Genomic DNA, 22,311 nt, shown 5'->3' on the forward strand with positions numbered 1-22,311 from the left:
AACATAACCAACAAATAAAATTATTAATAATAATACATGCACAATTAAATGAAAAAATTTACTATTTTAACATACACAATTAATTTACATGCACAATTAAATGAACTTAATATAATAATGTAGCATGCACAATAATAGGTAAAGAAATCTACACATAAATGAATTTAAATAAACTAAGTTCTTTAATAAAATACGGGGTATTACAATAAGTATAGTGATTTATCTGAAATTAACTATGCTTAGTTTGGAATAAAATTGATACATGTTTGATATATACTAGCATCAATTCATGGACAGGTTGTAGAATGTAAATGCTTAGATTATTTTTGCAGTTTACATTACTAGAATGTTATTTTTAGGCCCTATAATGAATGCCTAATATGGTTATATATGTATTAAATTGTATTTATGCATATCCTATTTAATGGTTGATAAATAACAATTATTGTCTTAACAATTGTGTTATTATATGGAGGTTTGTATGCACCGGTATGGGACGGTAGCATACTAGGGACGGCTTAGTTCAAAACATTAAGACCTACCTATGCTAGGGACGGATTAGTATGAAATACTAAGTCCTACCTATTCTGAAATAAGTTGGATTAACTATAAAAGTTAAGTCCTACTTATCTGAATGTATATGCACCGGTATGGGACGGTGGCATATTAGGGATGGTTTAGTTCAAAACACTAAGACCTACCTACTTTAGGAGTGAATTAGTTCTAAACACTAAGTTCTACCTATTTTGAAATAAGAATTGGATTAACTAAAAGTTAAGTCCTATTGATTTATAGTGTCTTGGCAACGAATAGTTGAGCGGCACTACTAGGATACATGATTGATTTTAAATATATTATTATGATACCTCGATATGAGCTTGAGTCTCAGGATCGACGGTTAGAGAGCGTATATGCATTGGGATGCATAGCTGGATACGATGGTTGGAGGTGTACCCTGTTTAGGTTTAGGTACACATGCCCACTTCGTATGCGTTTTAGCATGTTTCCTCTATTCAGATTGAGACGGGCCTGTAGTCCAGTGAAAATCCTTTAGTGTGACTATATATATATATATTTACGGACTATTAGCTATTGTTGAGCTATCTAGGATGTATCTGCGTATTGGGTTTCTGATTGGTTCGTAGTAGAATAGGACTTGCATGTGGGCCTGACCCACTCCTTTATTTTTTTCAGGTGTTCGTCAGTTCCAGGGTTAGAGCTTGTTCATGCAGAGCAGATACAGACTCTCATTCCTCCGACAACGTATGACTATTTTCTATGTTAGTTTTAGAATTGTAATTCAGTTATTTCAATTTCAGTTTGGACTTTTTATTAGGGGTCCGCAGAAGGGATTCCCGAGTTGTAACTATATTTTAAGGATTTAATAAATAGTTTTCTTTTCAGCTTTAAATTCTTATTTTTTTTTAAAAATTTATTTTGTAATCTGTGTTCATTTATATATTAATTGTTTGGTATCCCACGGATCTATGCTCAGACTTGATCACCCGTGGCTCTAGAATCGAGAGGTATCACAACATTGAACAATTAAAACACAAATTACAATTTTAATACAATTTTAACTAACATTAGAACTTCTAATACAATACATCAAGGTATAGATTATTAAAGTTAACAACTTGAAATCTAAAATACGGAAACAACAAGTTATAATAATTTCGTGTTATTAACTTGTATTGAAAAATAAGGCATGCAAGTGTATACTACACCTAATTGAAATGTCAAACACCACATCACAAGATATAAATAATCCATATTAAACAACTTTGAATTGAATGTGAAATCAAGTAGTGGCAGAAAGACAAGAACATACGGTCTCAATGACCAAGCAAACTGATCTCGGGTTACTAGCCCGCAAGGTACTACCTAGTGTGCACTAAACCTGGAATCAAATTGTATATTGGTGTTTTAGGGTTATTAGCCCTCAGGGAACCACCCAGTGTGCACTATATGTTGTAGGGGGAACTCTCATCCCCCATACTAGAGCCATGCCCTAACCGTAACATATTACAATGTCCTTATAAACTTTCCTAAAATCATTAAGTTATGCATCAAGGTATAATACATATACACAATTTATTAGTCAACTACCATGCATAAACAAGTTAAGTAAAACACATAATATTCATCCAATGTCTTCAAGTTACAATGGCATACGACATGTCAAATATATAATGTGCATATAAGCAAGTTAAACTATAACTTTTACTCATGAAATACTATAATGTAATCATACAGCAAGTTACAAATTTACAAGTTAAGCATGAAAACAACTTCAATACCTAACTACTTCAATGGAACTATATAATGGAATTTAATTAAATTAAATGACTAAATTCTCAAGATTACATGGTAACTCCAAATATTCTAAAACTAATACAAGTCAAAGGTCATGGCAAGGCCTAATTTAATAACACTTTACAAGTTATTTCTACCTAACTCACAATTAGGTAAATTAAACTTCATATAAGAAAATAATTAAATAAAGTTATCCACACTCATTCAAATATTCTCATTTTCATATATGTTAATAAACATTTTAAGGCCTAATTTAATTGTAATGTTTATTAATTATGCAAAAGTATAAAAGTGATATTTGTTTTTTTGCGTGGGCCCCATAAAGCATTAAACACATTTTATATCACCATACATCATTTTGTGGCCATTTCTCTCTTCAGATTCGGGACTGAGCTCTCTCTCTCTCTCTTTGCTTTCTTCTTTTCTTATTTTTTACCATTTCAATATTTGATTACTTCCTAATTTCTTAGAATTTTTTGGTGCCGTTTGCAGCAAATCAAAGAGCTCAGCGAGATCTTCAAGTGGGTGTAAACAATTTCAGTTTTGGTGCATCCTAGGATTTGCGAAATTTGGGTACAAAATTAGGGGTTTTGCATCTAAGTGAGGTAGGGGTCTCTAATTCACATATTCCTGGGCTTTTGTGAGTTAATTTCTAAAAATTTGTGTTTTAGCATGCTTAAATTGTGAAATTACATGTAAATTTTACTTACTTGCTATGCGAAAAGGTGTGGCTATGTTTCATGTGATATATGATAATGAAAGCATGCTTAATTGATGAATTTTCATGTTCATGGTATTAAATTGTTATGTTTATGTGATAATAAAATGTGAAAAAAAAAAAAAAATTCTTATGAAGCATGTTAATTGTTGATTAATTTAAGCCATTTGTGCCTTTAGTGATAGTTTGGTGATTAGAAAGCATGATATATAATTTTAGAAATTTCTATGTTGTAAAACATGTCTAAGTATTAAATTTGCATGCTTATGGTGTTTATTAACTTGTTGGAAATAGTTATAAGAAAACATGTTAATTTGTGTAGTATAAATTCTTAATTTTCATAGTATTGGCAAAGCATGTGATATTCATGCATAACATTGGGCATGGAAAGGGGAAAATTATTTTGAAATGAAAAAGGGGAATTCTTGGAATAAAATTTTGATTAAAGAGTTTTGTGAAAAACCCAGACGCCAAGGGGGTACTTAGGGTCCGTGACGTTAATGTAGCCTAAAGTGAATTAGGAAAATCGCTCTAGCATGGTTGAGCTATCTGGGCCCCAGATGACGTCGCGTGGTTACCAAGGGTTAGGAACAGTAACCAATCCTTCTCTCGTGTCACCAAGGGGTCACCGAGGGACGGGTTACATTAACGGTTTGAAAAGTGAAAAAATGGAAGAAATTTTGAAAATGGGGAGCGACATAGCATGTCATAGCATTCTATAGCATCACATTGTCCATTTTGGCCTTGTAATTGTTGTATTTTCTCCCGGCATAGCATGATCCCGTTTTTTATATTTCTATTCATTGTTTGGATTCACGGGGTCACAAGAGGTGTGTCTTAGGCACCACCTACTGAGCTTTATGCTCACCCTATTATTTAACATTTTTCAGGACATGGGAAAGAAGTGGCGGATGACGTTCCACCACAGGCCTAATTTGGATTAGAGGATCATTTTGTTATTTTTGTATCTAGTCCCATAATTTTTTGTAAAACCTTAATTTGTTATATTCGGTATAGAGACTTATGAACTCTTGTTATTGTAATTTTGCTTCATAGACTGTAAGTTGATGTAATTGGAGTAAAATTCTAGTATGTGAGCATGGGACTATGTATATGACAGTACTCCTTTGTTCTAGATGAATGGGATGGTGATGATGGGCTATTTTGAGGAGGTTGTTGATATTGTTATTTTGAGAATGTTTTATATTATTTGCATTGTGTGTTGGGACATATTATATAAAATTTGAAAGCCCAAAAGGGGCCATTGCATTTTCATGCATTTAAGCAGGTTGTCGTAGAACCCTTTTTAGTAAAGGTCATGCCGAATTTTTTAAATTTTTAATTAGTATCATTTTAAGGTCATTACATTAATATCACATTGTAAGTTCATTCCAAGTTACAACCATGTGAATTAAATTCCATACAAGGAAAATAATTAAATAAAAATCTCAAAACCTATTCAATTATTTTCAAATTAATGTATATAATAGAACTTGCCAAGTTCATAAACAATATCTAGTTAAAAATCCAATTAAGTAAGTAGAACACTTAAAATAAAATTAATTAACCGAATTAATTAATTTTCTCTAAATTTTAAAATAACTCCGAATATTCTCAAGTTCACGTGTGTTAAAAAACATACCAAGGCCTAATTTAATATCACATTTCAAATTGATTCCATACTAGTTACAACCATATGAATTAAATTTTCATACAAGTGAAAGATTAAATAAAAGTTGTAATACTTATTCAAATCCTCCCAATTTAATATATGTTAATGAACATATAAAGGTTTAATTTAATAGCATACCACAATTTAATTCCAAGTTATATACAACCATGAGAATTAAATCTCATACAAAGAAAATAATTAAATTAAGTTCTAGATAAAATACTTAAGCATGCATACAAGTTATATAAGTTTATAAAACAATCAATACAACAATTATGTAAGCCTAAGACATTCCCTACCTCACTTTGAGATGAAATCTCAAATCCCCATCAAAAGGAAACCGCTCCGAATTCGACGATACTTCGGGGTTTTGTCGGGGATTACGAAGGAAACAACAATCACCTTTAAGGTATTACCAAAATTCAAACCCGAACTCAAAAGTGGTCGGAAAATGGATTCTAATAAGTGGGAAAAAATCGCCTCACTAAGGCCTACGATAAACACTAAGGCACTATGCATTTTGCTTAAGGGAAGAAGGTTGATTTGGGGAAAAAAGGGTGATAGCCATGGAAGAGTTTAGAATATGATCTTCAGTAGTGCTCGTCGGGTTCGAAAAAGTAGAATTTGCGTAGACGTGCTCAAACGATAAAACACCGTGAACAAAAAAGAACCGAAATGAAAAAAAATGAACAACGGAAGAAACAGCGTCGAAAATCGAGTCCCGTACAGAAAGATATGCCCCAAACAAGTTCAGCGGTAACAGGGGCCGAAAACCCTAAAACTGGGAAAAACGACCGTGAAGAAATTCTAAAGTACACGACTCAACGAAAAGTGAAAATGAATCCCATACGAGGATCTAGGCTCAAAACGAGGCATTTTGCAATAACTTTTGTTAATTGCACAATGACCCCTACAAAAAGGGATAACTGCAAAACTGCCTAGAATGAAAATATCTTTTTTTTTAAAAAAAAACCCCTAATCAAAATATCTCCAAAAAATATTTATGAAAAATACCCCAAGAAATATCAATGTTTCGAAAGAATCCTTTCATCCACGCCTCTGCGGGAGAAAAAAAACAACCGGCGAGCTTTTCTCTAAAAGTAAAGCTACTCGTTTCGAGGAAATCAACTGAAATGAAAACTCGGGAAGTCAAAACTCAACTTCGAATATGAAAAGTGAGGTTGTGCCAACAAAGTGACAAATGAGAAAAAGACGAAAAGTGAATAGTGTTTAAAAAATGAAAATGTAAAAATGACTCGATCCTTAAAATAAGTTATTAATTCAAAGGAAAGAGTCTCGGAAACCATCTCCGAGCACTCAAGACGACACTAAGTGATGGGTAACCGAACTCAAAAAAGAAAATTTAATGGAAAAAATTCATTCGTAAAATTTAAGAAAGGAAAGGAAGAACAATGACAAGGTCTTACAAGAACAATGGCTCTTTCTTAACAAATCTGGAACCTGTTCTTCATTTTTCTTATTTTGCTTCATGATTTGTATGCCTTTATCTGGCTTGGCTTATCTGTACTGCCACTTTGGCTTGGCCTCTGTGCCTTTCAAAGTGACAGTACAAATAAGCTAAGTCAGATAAAGACATACAAATCATGAAGCAAAATAAGAAAAATGAAGAATAAGTTCTAAATTTGTTGAGAAAAAGCCACCGCTTTAGAATGGAAACCACCAAGTGAGAAGAGCAGCAACTAAAATGACCAAATGTCAAGCTATCGTCAAAGCAACAGTTTCAAAACTACATACATAAAGTGTCTTCACACACCTAATCCTGCATAAGATCAAATTAACCCGCACAAAATCTATATATGGATTCTGCTAAACTGATAAGAATGATGATGTATGGACGTACATATGGACTTGAATACCTCATAATATATACATAATAATACTAAATGTCAAATGTATCCTTAGTTTTATTGTGTCACATATGATTAATAGTTAACCAACCATGAAAGGTATTTGAAAGTAATATATATATATATATATATATATATTTAATTATATGTAAGATGGGTTGAAATCAAAGAAAGAAAATATAGTGTAAAAGAAAGTAATATTCTTAATGAGATTTCGAAAATTCATATAAGATTCAGTTTTACTTTAATTTAATAAATTTTCATTTAAAGTCATTAAGACTACTGTCATCTTGCTTACAAGAAAAAATTATCTGTATATATTAATATAATATATCAGTCAAAAGTTTTAATGACTTAAAAATTTAAAGAAACGATATCAGGAGGTCAATGCCAATGTAGTAAATTAATTTTTATTCATCAAGAAAATTTTATTTTGAAGCTTTATGCCTTTATCATGATTTTGTACCGAGATGCAAATCTAGTTATGTATAATTTTATTTAGTGTGATTTTGAGCTGAATTTTTTTACAGGGAAATCAATTTAGTATTGACTTCTGGTAATAATGTAACTTGCGCACTATTATTATTATTATTATTTTTCTTTCAAAATATGTTTTTTTATTTATATATATATTAAAAAAAAATCAAAACAAATAGTATAGTAACATTACTCAAAATTTTAATTTCTCCTGCAGAGGATTAATATTTTACCTTTGAAAGTTTGAATTTCTAACGTCGCAGACAATGACAGTCGCCTCTAATTTCGTATTATTTGACTCTGCATCTCTTTCTCTCTCTCACACACACACACTCACTCTCTCTCTTTCTCTCTCTCTCCGATTCAACACTGGCCCACCCAGCCAGCGCAGCGCAGCGCACCTAACCATTCATTTCAACGTTGAACGAAGCTCGCGTTAGCGGTGATCCAAGTTAGGGTTTCGTCTTTCCTCCGTCGTCATCCTCCTTCTCCGCTCCCCAAATTTCAAGTCCTTTTAGAGAGAGAAAGATCCACATGGACTCTGTTCATCATCTCCCACTCGCGCAAGTCAAGTTCCTAGTAATGAAAAAAAATGAACAACGGAAGAAACAGCGTCGAAAATCGAGTCCCGTACAGAAAAATATGCCCAAACAAGTTCAGCGGTAATAGGGGCCGAAAACCCTAAAATTGGGAAAAACGACCGTGAAGAAATTCTAAAGTACACGACTCAACGAAAAGTGAAAATGAATCCCATACGAGGATCTAGGCTCAAAACGAGGCATTTTGCAATAACTTTTGTTAATTGCACAATGACCCCTACAAAAAGGGATAACTGCAAAACTGCCTAGAATGAAAATATCTTCTTTTTTTTTAAAAACCCCTAATCAAAATATCTCCAAAAAATATTTATGAAAAATACCCCAAGAAATATCAATGTTTCGAAAGAATCCTTTCATCCACGCCTCTACGGGAGAAAAAAACAACCGGCGAGCTTTTCTCTAAAAGTAAAGCTACTCGTTTCGAGGAAATCAACTGAAATGAAAACTCGGGAAGTCAAAACTCAACTCCGAATATGAAAAGTGAGGTTGTGCCAACAAAGTGACAAATTGGAAAAAGACGAAAAGTAAATAGTGTTCAAAAAATGAAAATGTAAAAATGACTCGATCCTTAAAATAAGTTATTAATTCAAAGGAAAGAGTCTCGGAAACCATCTCCGAGCACTCGAGACGACACTAAGTGATGAGTAACCGAACTCAAAAAAGAAAATTTAATGGAAAAAATTCATTCGTAAAATTTAAGAAAGGAAAGGAAGAACAATGACAAGGTCTTACAAGAACAATGGCTCTTTCTTAACAAATCTGGAACCTGTTCTTCATTTTTCTTGTTTTGCTTCATGATTTGTATGCCTTTATCTGGCTTGGCTTATCTGTACTGCCACTTTGGCTTGGCCTCTGTGCTTTTCAAAGTGACAGTACAGATAAGCTAAGTCAGATAAAGACATACAAATCATGAAGCAAAATAAGAAAAATGAAGAATAATTCTAAATTTGTTAAGAAAAAGCCACCGCTTTAGAATGGAAACCACCAAGTGAGAAGAGCAACAACTAAAATGACCAAATGTCAAGTTATCATCAAAGCAACAGTTTCAAAACTACATACATAAAGTGTCTTCACACACCTAATCCTGCATAAGATCAAATTAACCCGCACAAAATCTATATATGGATTCTGCTAAACTGATAAGAATGATGATGTATGGACGTACATATGGACTTGAATACCTCATAATATATACATAATAATACTAAATGTCAAATGTATCCTTAGTTTTATTGTGTCACATATGATTAATAGTTAACCAACCATGAAAGGTATTTAAAAGTAATATATATATATATATTTAATTATATGTAAGATGGGTTGAAATCAAAGAAAGAAAATATAGTGTAAAAGAAAGTAATATTCTTAATGAGATTTTGAAAATTCATATAAGATTCAATTTTACTTTAATTTAATAAATTTTCATTTAAAGTCATTAAGACTACTGTCATCTTGCTTACAAGAAAAAATTATCTGTATATATTAATATAATATATCAGTCAAAAGTTTTAATGACTTAAAAATTTAAAGTAACGTTATCAGGGGTCAATGCCAATGTAGTAAATTAATTTTTATTCATCAAGAAAATTTTATTTTGAAGCTTTATGCCTTTATCATGATTTTGTACCGAGATGCAAATCTAGTTATGTATAATTTTATTTAGTGTGATTTTGAGCTGAATTTTTTTACAGGGAAATCAATTTAGTATTGACTTCTGGTAATAATGTAACTTGCGCACTATTATTATTATTATTATTTTTCTTTCAAAATATGTTTTTTTATTTATATATATATTAAAAAAAAAATCAAAACAAATAGTATAGTAACATTACTCAAAATTTTAATTTCTCCTGCAGAGGATTAATATTTTACCTTTGAAAGTTTGAATTTCTAACGTCGCAGACAATGACAGTCGCCTCTAATTTCGTATTATTTGACTCTGCATCTCTTTCTCTCTCACACACACACACACTCACTCTCTCTCTCTCTCTCTCTCTCTCTCTCCGATTCAACACTGGCCCACCCAGCCAGCGCAGCGCAGCGCACCTAACCATTCATTTCAACGTTGACCGAAGCTCGCGTTAGCGGTGATCCAAGTTAGGGTTTCGTCTTTCCTCCGTCGTCATCCTCCTTCTCCGCTCCCCAAATTTCAAGTCCTTTTAGAGAGAGAAAGATCCACATGGACTCTGTTCATCGTCTCCCACTCGCGCAAGTCAAGTTCCTAGTAATCTTCTAACCCTTTTGCCTTCTCTTTTGTTTTCTTATTTCATTTGATTTCTATCATTTCTCTCTCTTGCTGTTTACTTTTCTAGAGAGAAAGTGAAAAACTTTAAGGTTTTGTTCTGAATTTCTATTGCGAAATCGAGTACCCAAATATCAGCTTAGGTCGTTGATTCTTGAATTTAGACAGAGATATTTATATCTTAATATTGTCTTTGAGATTTATATTATGCTCTGTTCATACACGAGTTCGAGTTTCGAATCTGTGACATTACTTTAGCTGATTTGATCTTGGGTTTTGAGGCTTCACTGAGCAAAGAAAGGGTATGCTTTCTGCTTCGCTACTTTCAATTCTAGGATTTCATTTTGGTGATTTAGACGAGCTTGATAAAATCAATGTTTTGATCCTCTTGGTGTTTTAACATCAAATTGGAAGTTCTGGGTATTGTTTGAAGCTTTAGAATGGTTTAAATTTGTGTAGTTTGGGGGAAATTTTTTGAGTTTGCATTGTTGGAGCTAGGTTAAGTTGTTTGCTGAAATGGATAACTCGAGGAACAGGCAAAATGACCATTTGGGTGTGAACAAGATGGGGAAAAATATAAGGAAGAGTCCGTTGCACCAGCCCAATTTTGTCAATAATAACACTAGGCAGCAGCCTCAGCCTAAGGTGTACAACATTAACAAGAATGATTTTCGAAATATGGTTCAGCAGCTGACGGGTTCTCCGTCACAAGAACCTTTGCCTAGACCTCTCCACAACCCGCCTAAACCCCCAAGTATGCGTTTGCAGAAGATCCGTCCTCCACCATTAACACCCATAAACCGACCCCAGATTCCCATTCACATGCCTGTTCCAGCTCAGGCCCCACCTCCCCACACAGCAGCTGTTCCTTACAGTAATAACTTTGCTAGACCTGCTCAATTTAATCAACCTTCCCCTACAATGTTGCTGCCGATGACTCCCGGTGATTCAGCTTGGCCTAACACAGCTGAGTCTCCTATCTCAGCTTACATGCGTTATCTTCAAAATTCAATTATGGATTCAGGGCCAAGACATACCCCAGCTCAACCTCATCCTCATCATCCTCATCCTCATCCTCAACATCAGCCACAATCTCAAGCTCCAGGTCAAATTCAAGCTCAGCCACTGTCACCCGGTTTACTTCCTAACCCACCTGTGCCGCCTCTCCCATCACCACGAATGAATGGTCCTCCTCCACTTTTACCATCTCCTACTTCTCAGTACCTTTTGCCATCGCCTAGCGGTTTCTTGAATTTGTTATCTCCGCGATCACCTTATGCATTGCTTTCTCCTGGTTATCAGTTTCCTCCACCACTGACACCAAATTTTTCTTTCTCTCCAATGGCCCAGTCGGGGATCTTGGGTCCTGGGCCTCAACCTCTGCCTTCTCCTGGCGGTGGATTTCCATTTTCTCCTTCAGGATTTTTCCCCATTACAAGTCCAAGATGGAGGGATCACTAGATGTAGACAGAAAGCTGTTGACTATAGGTGGTCCCATGCTTGATCCTCGGGAAGTACATTCTTCATGTTGACTTGTAATCTTCACAAGGGACCTTCGCTTGTGAAAATGTAATGTATACTGGCAGTGTTAGGGCCTCTTGGGAGTATGTAGTTTTATTTTTCACTGTTTTTCTTTTGTTTATAACAATATCAAGGCTTGTTTTGGAATGTGAATTCTGTAGCAGCTGCAATCTGCTCATTTTATGGAACAAGTTTTACTAGGTGATTTAGTGAAGATTGGAGAACTCATCTGGACAAGTGGACAAAGTCGTAACATGAAAGGAGGTAGGATTACAGACACTAAAATTCAATATGTAGGTTACCCACTGGAGGGTTTTATTTTTTTGTATTTTTATTTTTGATTTGTTTTGTTTTATTGTAATATTGTGGATGAAATTTTAATCAGTTCAATTTAAATAATTCTTCAAATGGCTTGCTCTTGGAAGGAATTTTAAGTTTCTGATTTTATGCTTATTGTGTATGTTATGCACAATGAAGGTTTTTAATTGTTTAGCCATCTTTATTTTAACACAATATCTGCATTGTCTTTTTTTTTTTTTTGATAAGGTATAAAGTACACAAGATCTGCATTGTCAATGTAATATCTGTGATGTACATATAGAACGGTATGCAGTTGATCCTTTAATTTTATTCTTTTCCTATCTTTAGTGTTACACTTTTACATATTGTCTTATTACAGAGAAATCAAGGCTGGAATTTAGGAGAAATTGTAATGTACATTTTAGTGGTTGAAAAAGGAAAAATTTAGAACGAATGAAATTTCTTCTAAATTTGTGTATATATATTTTCCAAAAGTGTCTGAAGATGTGGACAGATACAACCTGGCTTACTCTATTAAATTTCTTGTTGCCTTCCACTGTATAATTTTGACACACTATAGCAAAACTTATCAAGGGTTTGAAAATCTTTAGCAATCCGGACCTTTCCTGAGGAAACTAGTGTGATAAGCGTTGTGTGGTGGGTGGCCAGTCTTCTTCGGGAGCATGCATTGTCTACACTTTCTTTTGACAATACCTTCCAGGTACAACGATACGCTTTAATTATATCTGACAGTTACCATCTTCTTGGATGACAATCCTCTACAAGTACTAACAAGGAGTAGAAGGGTCTGTGGATCTTGTTATTTTATTAATATGATGATTGGAAATGATTGGTGTTGACAATCATTTCAAGGCTACAAAAATTTCTCTATATATTTTTCTCTCCCCCCCTTTTTCCATTTTTGATACTTAGTCTGTTAGGATGAAGAATTCTGCAACTTAAATAAGTATAATTAATTATTTAGGGAGTTTGGTTATCAATCTGAAATTTTCCATTTTTGAGTGAATTTTGATTCAAAATGTAATTATCATCCTATATTGTTTTTTGATGAAGCATTGGTGATCATTCCTTCTTTCCTTCATTTGTGTCCGTAATCCATGCATCATTGTGAAAGTTCTTTGGGGTCTATGCTCTCTTACATGTTGAGTTCTTTCCTTTACTGTCATCCCATGTTACAATTAAGTTGTTGTAATCTCAAATGCATAGTGGAGTTTCTTAAATTCATTCCTTTATTGTTATCCCATGTTCATGCCTTCTGCTGTATGATTACGAGTTGGTTTTAAGTGCGGATGAGCTAAAATCATGAACCCCATAAAACTATATCGTGTAAACCTTCTATTTATAGCGAGGATTGTTTTGTTTATTTATTTGAAGGAGTTCTTTTGGCACTTGGGTTATATTTAAGTAGTTCCATTTTGATGCGTCATGGACTGAAGTAGCTGGTTTTCATGAATTTGTGGGTAAGGTTTGGCACTCCAACCCTAATGCTTCTGCACAATTCTGCCTGAGAAAAAAACTGATCCTCTGTAAGGATGAACTTAAGCAGTGGTGTATCTCTAATTCTCTAAATAGACGTTTTAACTACGCGTATTTAGAGTTGATCATCTACATCTTGCATGCACACTCCTCTTTATTCCTTGTGGTGCTCTTGGTCTGCCATGGGCATATAGTTTATGCCCATTTGCTTCATGAGTTGATTTGTTGAATTTATACTGTCAATTTTATAAATGGATTTCCTGCATTGTGTGGCAAATTGCTAAATAGGTTTTTTTTGGCTATATAGTCGGGGAAAGAAAATGATCGAATTGACAGTAATTGCTTACATCTAATTTATATGGGTATATATCTAAACATGTACTCAAAATACTCTCTTTAGTTTACACGGTCAGCATGATCTGTTTGATGTATTTTTAGAAACTTGGTTGACAGCTAGCTTGTTCTCCTTGTCTTGGCCTCCTCTTTAGAATCTTATTCACGTTGTTAAAGAGATTTTTTAATTTCACCTCTTTAGAATCTTATTCACGTTGTTAAAGAGATTTTTTAATTTCAGTATTAAAATATGACTAAAAATGTTAAAGACTATTATGCCCTCTATGAGACTTGTAATCTTCTTTTCATACCTGTTTACATAGCCAAAATATCTATACACGCATAACCCAACTCTGATTGGTAAAAATTCAGCAATCTAACACGTTTGTTGAGATTCAATTGGTTTATTCACGATCAAGGAGTTGCATTGAGGTTGTTAAAGTTTAATAGCTTACTACCTGAAGATGCAAGAAAAATGCTCTCAATTTAGAAAAGAATAATTCTACACTTCAAATATTTTTTAACCCATTTTCTCTCTATTTTTTAGTTAATTTATAGACTGTTATAGATATTCTAGAAGCTTCCTAACTAACTCCTTACACTAGACTGTTCTTTTGGGCTCTTCCTGGTTATTGACTCAATTCCTTTTATCTGAATTGGGCTTCCAACGTGATTTTCCGGTCTTGGGCCTGACTAGGGAAAACTCGGTCTAGAGCGGTTGCTCTTGCCCGACCCTCTATTAGTAATCTAGATCATTTCTGGCCCAGGTCATTTTTGGTATCCTCACTACCTGTCTAGTAGCAGTCAAGTTTGTACGGTTCCTGTTGCCGGAAACTCTTATTTACCGATGAAAGAATGAGTTGCAGATAAAAATGTTACAACTTGTCGAGAAACCACCGCAAAAGTGGTGGTGGATCTATCTGTCGCCACCACTATCGGCCCCTTTGCCTGAATAATACATTTAATTGAGTTTAACCAAACTATTATCTGTCCTCTATAATTCTCCACAAGCAAGGTTTTTGTATTTTGACTTTGGTTTTAAAGTTGCACAACTGAAATTGCTTGACTTTGATAGTTGAGGTTGTTTCTGATCGTGTAGCTTTATGTGATAATTTTGTTTGACTATTAATAGTATGTTTGGTACAAAATGAAAACAAAATTGTTACAAAACACATATAAACATAATTTTTTAAGATAAAAATATTTTGAAATAGTAGAAAAGCAATCCCAAACGGGCTCTTAGTTTCAAATCATATTAGTGCAGCTTAGGTGCTGTTTGATTATCCAATCCAGCGCTTAATTCTGAATGGATTAAGTAAGCGTTTATTCAATTAAATGCGTTTGATAACGAAATTTGAATATTACCGAAAACGGTAAGCATCACTTAAAATGGGGTAAAATTTTAAGTGATTGGGACCTCGCTTATCATTTAATGCGGAACATTGAAAATTCAAAAAAAATATCAAAAAATATTTATTTTTTTAATTACTACTTAAAAACTTCAGTACTTAAAATTTTCGGTACTTAATTTTCAGTTTTATTAAACAGCACCTTAATTTTCTTTTACAGACCTATTAGCATGATTCTATTGCTGCAAACTAAATCAAAATTCAAGAATTTAGGTTGTTTTAAGTCAGTTGAATTAGATTGGAGTAAATGTTTTGTTATGCTATTTTGAGTTGGGCCGCTAGTAAGCCCATGTTTGGTTTGGTGGACCTTTTTTGGTTCCCTGGCCAATTTTCTTATAGGCCCATGGTATTTGCAGAAAAGAAAAGGCGGCAGTCGTCGGTGGAGTAAACCACCGACTCAATGAGATGACACTCTAAAAGTAAAAAAAATAGTACACACTCATAAATTTTGTTTGATTAGTAATTGTCAAGTTGGCAACTTGGTTTGTGCTTTTCACGCCGGTCTAGATCATTGCTACGTTTCCTCCAATGCCTGATCCATCATTATTTGACCATCCACCTACAATATACTACATATAAATCTCTCATTATCATCCACCAAATCCATTCCTTTGGATATTCAAATCATATTCACAACTCCAATTATATTTTTGCTTTTATCACCCACCATGCAGCCTTTTACCAAATGCCATTTCTTCCAAGGATCAAGTAGCCCCCACTACTATTCCTTTTTATCCAATCTCAATCATCCATAAATTAACATTTCAACTTATTTCTTCAAATTTTCATTTACTTTTTCCTTCAATAAAATATTAATGTCATACAAAGCAACACCCCCCCCCCCCCTTTTTTTTTTCTTTTTTTTTTTTTTTTTTTTATGTATAGGTTTCTAGTAGTATTAATTTTCTATGGTTAATCATAGAATCAAGGCCTGATGGGTGAAATGGAAAAGTAGACATTTAAGCGCGTCGGTTAAGAAAAGTGACATAATATATATTGAAAATAATATTAATTAAAGATAATCAAAGTTAACGTGAATATAATTAATAAAGAAATAAATAATAATACGTGAATCAACTAAGTTAAGACTTAAAATAAAGTGGAATGAAAATATGAAATAGTAAATTTTGTTTTTTCTTTTTTTCTTTTTTTTTTTTTCTTTTCTTTAGTAAATAAGTGAGAATGTCGTAAAAGGAAAAATAAAGTAAAAGTAAAATTGGGACATACCCCAATGATAAGCATAGGCCAAGCAGCCCATATCAGAAAAAGAAGACTTCAAGTATGTAGTCCAAGTATAAGAAGACATATACCCTTAGGCTTCATACGTAGCTAATGATATATAATGGACCATTTAAGGGTAGGGGTATGGTATATGCAATTGTTGTCAACTAGTACATAAATAAATATGCTTGGTTGGCTCCCTCAGTGAGAGGAGTGTTAAATACAGTCGCGCAAGTAACTGAAAAATAAGTTATAATTAATGTGTCTTTCTTATTTTTTTGAAATTATAAAACTTCAACTTTAAAACCAAATTATCTTTTTAAATTATTTTTTATATAACGGACCATTTAAGGGTAGGGGTATGGTACATGCAATTGGTGTCAACTAGTACATAAATAAATACGCTTGGTTGGCTCCTTTAATAAGAGGAATGTTAAACACAGTCGCGCACGTAACTGAAAAATAAGTTATAATTAATGTGTCTTTCTTATTTTTTTGGAATTATAAAACTTCAACTTTAAGACCAAATTACCCTTTTAAATTATTTTTTATGTAACGGACCATTTAAGGGTAGGGGTATGGTACATGCAATTGTTGTCAACTAGTACATAAATAAATATGCTTGGTTGGCTCTCTTAGTGAGAGTAGTGTTAAACACAATCGCGCAAGTAACTGAAAAATAAGTTATAATTAATGTGTCTTTCTTATTTTTTTGGAATTATAAAACTTCAACTTTAAGACCAAATTACCCTTTTAAATTATTTTTTCTTTCTTTATACTTAATAACCTTCCTTCTTTCCTTTGTTACATATATTTAATTTTAATTGTCTTCTTTTTTTTTCCTCTTTCTTTCCTGATTGGATATATATGGCTATACTTTATTCTTTACTTTCTTTCTTTCTTTCTTTTTTGTTCATTTGTCTTATATATATATATATATATATATATATATATATATATATACACACGTTCCACTTTGATGGATTTTTTATTAGATTTTATGTAATTTAATTGAAATAACGGTATGATATTGAGGAGATTGAGTTTTAATTAAAGTAATATTATAAAATTTAAGTTTTAGTTAATATATGAGATAAGAGAATTATTGTTTTCCAATCTATTAACAGTATAGTTAGCTATATATATATATATATATATATATATATATATATATATATATATAATAAAAGAATTGAAAAGAAAGAAAGAAGAAATCAATTCACATAAATTTATAATTTTTTTTTTTTCTTTCTCTTTATTTAAAGAAGAAGAAACAGTGAGAAACCATTCACATGGTGAGCATATATATATATATATATATATATATATATATATATATATATATATATATAGTTAAAAACAATTAAAAAATAGATAGAAAGAATAAGGTAGGTAAATAAAGAAGAATGAAGATTATATATACATATATATAAGTACAAGTAGGACAGAAAAAGAAAAAAAAAAAGAAATATAAAAGAATAATTTGGTTTTAAATTTTAAAGTTTTATGATTTCAAAAAATAGAAAAAATAAATTAATTAAAACTTTTATAATTGGGTTTTTCAACTAATTAGATGTGCGATTGCGAATGCACAGTCGCGCAACACTCCTCCGATATTATAGTAAAGTCACTTAGCATTTTCCTATGTCTACTAATTAGAGGACATCATTATCAATTCCAAAATGTACCCCTTTACCAACTCTAACATACAATTCCCTAATCTCAAAATAATTAATCATCTTGGAAAAACCATTTTGAGGCATAGCATCATTTGCGTGTATACATATATATACAGTCGTGATAGTGCCTAAAGCAGCTCATTATTATTATAGATCACACAGATCCCAATCTAAACTCTATATATTGAGCAATTATACAACATAGAATCCTAGCTCTCTATGAATAGAAAGGAGATTAATAATAATAATAATAATAAAAAGGCCTTTGGAATGGAGTTTTGCTGGAAATGGAACACGAGGGTTTGAGAGACCTTACCAGAAATGGGCATCTTTTGAGAACCCCTAGAAATTCCACACAAACCCTGACTCAAAACTTGCACCATCTGGCCCTACCTACGAACCCTCAATATGTTTTAAAACACTAAATATTTGTGTGTATTGGGCAAGGACAAAGGCCATGCCCTAGAAACGCTTAACCTGAAATTGCTCCAAAGTGCTACTGCAATCTGCAACTTTTGTTTTTTGGTAACAGTAACACGTGCTCTTTTTTGGACACCAGCAGGCTCCTTCTTCTGGAAGTATTTTTAGTTGTGTGTAATGAATTCGATGAATATCAGTGTAAACGGTCGAATCAATCAGTTCATGAAAAATGAAGTGTAAATTGAACCAAACAAATTCTACGTGTAACACTTTTGTCGGGATAATGTAGCTCTTATAACAATATTTGCTTTCCTTTATATATTAAATGAAATTAAATAAGAGAGTACTTTTACTTATTTTTCCTTCTTTGAAAGAAAAATAAAATTCCAATCAAGTGAACCATATGACTCTCTAATTTCAGTTCTCTTCCAGCAATGTGCACCAGACTCTGTATGCCATGTACGTAGTTATATATGTTATAATGTAATGTATAACTTTTAAAAAAATGTACTGTCACTTTTTGTACACTTTGAAGAAAACTTAATCGAGCAAAAATTGTGAACATCATTGTTTGACTGTGTTTGTGGAAGTGAGTTGGATTTTCTACAATTTTTGTAGCTAAATTGGAGTCCCAAGCTCAATGATACTTCGTTTTTTCATTAATAATTATATTATATAAAAATTAATAGCTTTAAAATATCACATTGCCTTATTTTTAGTTACTAGAATACAAATATAAAAAGCTATTCAATATTTATGTAATAATTCATAGATTTATTTTTATTTAAATCAATCAAATATTTTATGGTAGTCACCTATCTCAAATAGGTTTATGGCAAAAACTAATACGGAGTAATTTAAAATTATGAGAGTGCATACACAGACACACACTTAACAATACTGTCTTAAGAATACACTATAATCAATAAATAATAAACCTATCTTTTCTTATAGCTACAAATTTAGGCAGTTTCCTTTGTGTCTTATGTTGAAGATTAAAAAATAAAATAAAAAAAAAACTATGAAGAAGCAGAAATTCATTAATTTTAGACAATAAAATTCATCACAAAATTGAAATTACACCACCATGGTATATTAACATTTCTGTACATGTACATTGGCCAAAATGCCCTTAAACGTCATAACAATTCCAAGCCTGGTAAATGCAAGGAATAAGATGCAACCCCGTCATTTCATGTCAACAAAGGATGTTTCAGTATTTTAAAAATTTAACAATAAAACATAACCCAAAAAAACGAAAATAAACCATACTCAAATAACTCCGAAAAAAACGCAATTTCATTTTTCATTTTTGCGACCTTTTATATTTTGTATTTGGATTATTCACATCACCTGTGATTTGCGGTCACCATCACGTGCCAGACCTTCGGTGACAGCCGCCAGTCTCTGTAGATTCAACTTCACAACCGTATCAGCAAACAGAAGCGTTTCATCCTCCGTGTTCCCTTCCGGCACATCCACGACGTACGATTCCAATACGACGGTCCAGATCCTCCCGTCACGCTCGATGCCGTGCACAGAGGTCACCGATCGGTAATTCCTCAGCCTGTGCTCACCGCCTATGATACTGAACCCGGTGACGTGCCGGTCATCGTCCAGTATGTCCAGCCTCTCGGTACTGGTTTCAGCCGGTAACCCCGATACGACGTTCACTTCCCGCGTGCACCCCACGGTCATGTTAGAGTCTCCCCTCACGGTGCAACTCTTGACGAAGTCCTTGTACGTTTGGGGCTTGTCGAAGCGGCGCACGACGGACCAGACCGTGTTGGGCGGCGCGTGGACTCGTTGCGCGAGTAGGGAAGCGCATTGGCCTTGGCCGACTCGGTAGGTGTGGAACTCGGTGATGAACCGGTTTACCTCAGCGAACTCGTCTTGGGTTAGGCCCCGTGGGAGAGTCAGGTGATGGGTGGTGGACATTGAGGTCTCGCCTTTCTCCATTGCTGCTAGTGCAGATGTAGAGAGAGAAACAAGTAATCTAGTCTAGAGAGAGAGAGATGGGGGGGGGGGGTTGGAGACAAAGAAAGTCGAGGGTAAAATTGGGAAAATGAGGTGGGTTTTTGTTTTTATGTTGTAATATAATAATGAAATAATGGGGTGGAATGTGAAATATAAAATTGTTATTTGGGGATGTTGGAAAGGTGTCGAGAAGTCGTGAAGACGGGTGGGTTCTGCCACCACGGCTCAGCTATTGTTGCTGGACAACTTAGCCCGGCTGAGCTGCAAAATAGGCTATATATATATATATTTAAGGATATAAAAATATAAACAAACAAGCAACTTTATGTTATGTTTCGGTCAAGTTTTCCAAAGACTTCCAAGCCTTAAAAATCCAACCGTAGATGATCAACGTAAGTTCGAAAAATTATAGGGTACAATGGTTGCACCGTGTCATCGACAGGTACAACCAATAGAGACAATTCACTAATGCAAACATGAAATAATAATTATCATTCTAAGTGTTGGTGGTGGAAAAAGATGACATTTAAAGGTGGTGGTGGCAATGGAAGAAGGCGGTGGTGGTGAAAGGCAACGATGATCGAAAGCGGTGGTGGCGACGGATGACAAAAGGCGAGGGTGGTAACGGTGGCGGAAGGCATCGGTGATGATCAAGAATTTTATTCTATTAATTTAGATAAATAATAGTTTTTTATTAAAAAAAAATGATCATTTTTACTTTAAATATCATGTCAAATAAAGAAGTGATTGAAATAAATTGTCCATTTTGTCCGATTTCATTTAATTTTGCTACCAAAATAAGCCCAATAATGATCTCCTAGTCATCAATGGACAAAATCTTCATCCACACCATATTTAGTGGTGACTGACGTATATGATTGCCATGTTTTTGATAGCATCAATAAATAAACCATGCTTAGTAATAGTTTGATTGGAACCTTTTGGATCCTAAACTAAAACCAAATCATAATCAAAGGTTTTTCAAAATTTTGAATAATCAAACCTTTCCTTCATTTAATCAAAATAAATTAGACTATAATTCAGCTCAATTCGACCCAATTTATCATATTTCTCATTAGAAAAGGGCTTCTGTATTAGTTGGCCTGCACTAACATGCTTTATCGCATTTTCTTGACTTAGTCGGGAGTGTTGCCAACAGAGATGTTGGGTAGGTGAGTGATTGTGGCGATCTTGTGGGCACATTGTCTGGTAAGGGAAATATGAAATATTTATATGTGGTGGTGTTATCTCTAATTGGTACGAGCTCTTTTGGAATAAAGATGAAAGAATCCTCAGAGCCCGACCCAACTGAGAATGTGGCCAACGGGTACGTTAAGCCCTAAAGTGGATGATTGTGGCGACCTTGTAGACACATCGCCGGTGTAAGAGAAAGGTGAAGAGTTTGTATATGGTACTCTTATCTTCAATTGGTACAAGACATTTTTAAAATAAAGCCCAATTAAGCATTCTTTAAGACTTGTACACTTGAATATCATACCATTCGGACAATGCCATCATACCATCGTACACTCGCCATTTAAATAGGAACGTTGTTGGCTTGCGCTTGCATTCCTCCTAACCCAAGTCAACCAGAGCACTGGGCCCAAACCAACCCAGCTAGTCATGTCCAATTAGTGGTTCTCTTTAGTCATCACAAGACGATTGGTTTCAGATGTTAATGTGATTTCTGTTCTATATTTCTAAGGTTTTTCTTCTTTTTTCTTTTTTTTTATTATTATTATTTTATTATTTTTATTATTTTTTATTTTTTATTTATTACAATTTTACAATTCATATATAATATATATAGAGAGAGTGATTCCCTCCTTGAAAAAGAAGAAGACATCCACATCATTCCACCACTGATCCAGGGAGGCATATCAATCCCATTATAGTATCCATTAAACATATATATAAGTTTAAGGAATCGTTACAAACTCCACAGTTGATGGGATTGACAGACTCCATTACATTTCATTTAGAATTGTCAATCTTATCCTCTAATAAGACAAATCAAGTAAAGCAAAAATAATATATGCATGTATATGTATATCGACATGCA

General features: G+C 33.5%; 2 protein-coding genes across 2 annotated transcripts; one reads left to right on the forward strand and one right to left on the reverse strand.

Moving 5' to 3' along the window:
* Positions 1–9,867: 9,867 nt before the first annotated feature.
* LOC132283871 (protein HAIKU1-like) lies at positions 9,868–11,821 on the forward strand. The gene has a single exon (XM_059785905.1). The coding sequence runs from the start codon at positions 10,409–10,411 to the stop codon at positions 11,351–11,353; it is 945 nt and encodes a 314-aa protein (XP_059641888.1). The 5' UTR covers positions 9,868–10,408; the 3' UTR covers positions 11,354–11,821.
* Positions 11,822–19,143: 7,322 nt separating this feature from the next.
* LOC132284463 (abscisic acid receptor PYL1-like) lies at positions 19,144–20,283 on the reverse strand. Its single transcript, XM_059786572.1, has one exon. It carries the CDS (start codon positions 20,229–20,231, stop codon positions 19,617–19,619), a length of 615 nt encoding a protein of 204 aa, XP_059642555.1. The 5' UTR covers positions 20,232–20,283; the 3' UTR covers positions 19,144–19,616.
* Positions 20,284–22,311: the final 2,028 nt, after the last annotated feature.

The sequence above is a fragment of the Cornus florida genome, unplaced genomic scaffold (assembly GCF_030987335.1).
Source record: "Cornus florida cultivar Cherokee Brave unplaced genomic scaffold, ASM3098733v1 CherokeeBrave_3.0.0_Hap2_Chr11, whole genome shotgun sequence".
NCBI classification, from domain to species: Eukaryota; Viridiplantae; Streptophyta; class Magnoliopsida; order Cornales; family Cornaceae; genus Cornus; species Cornus florida.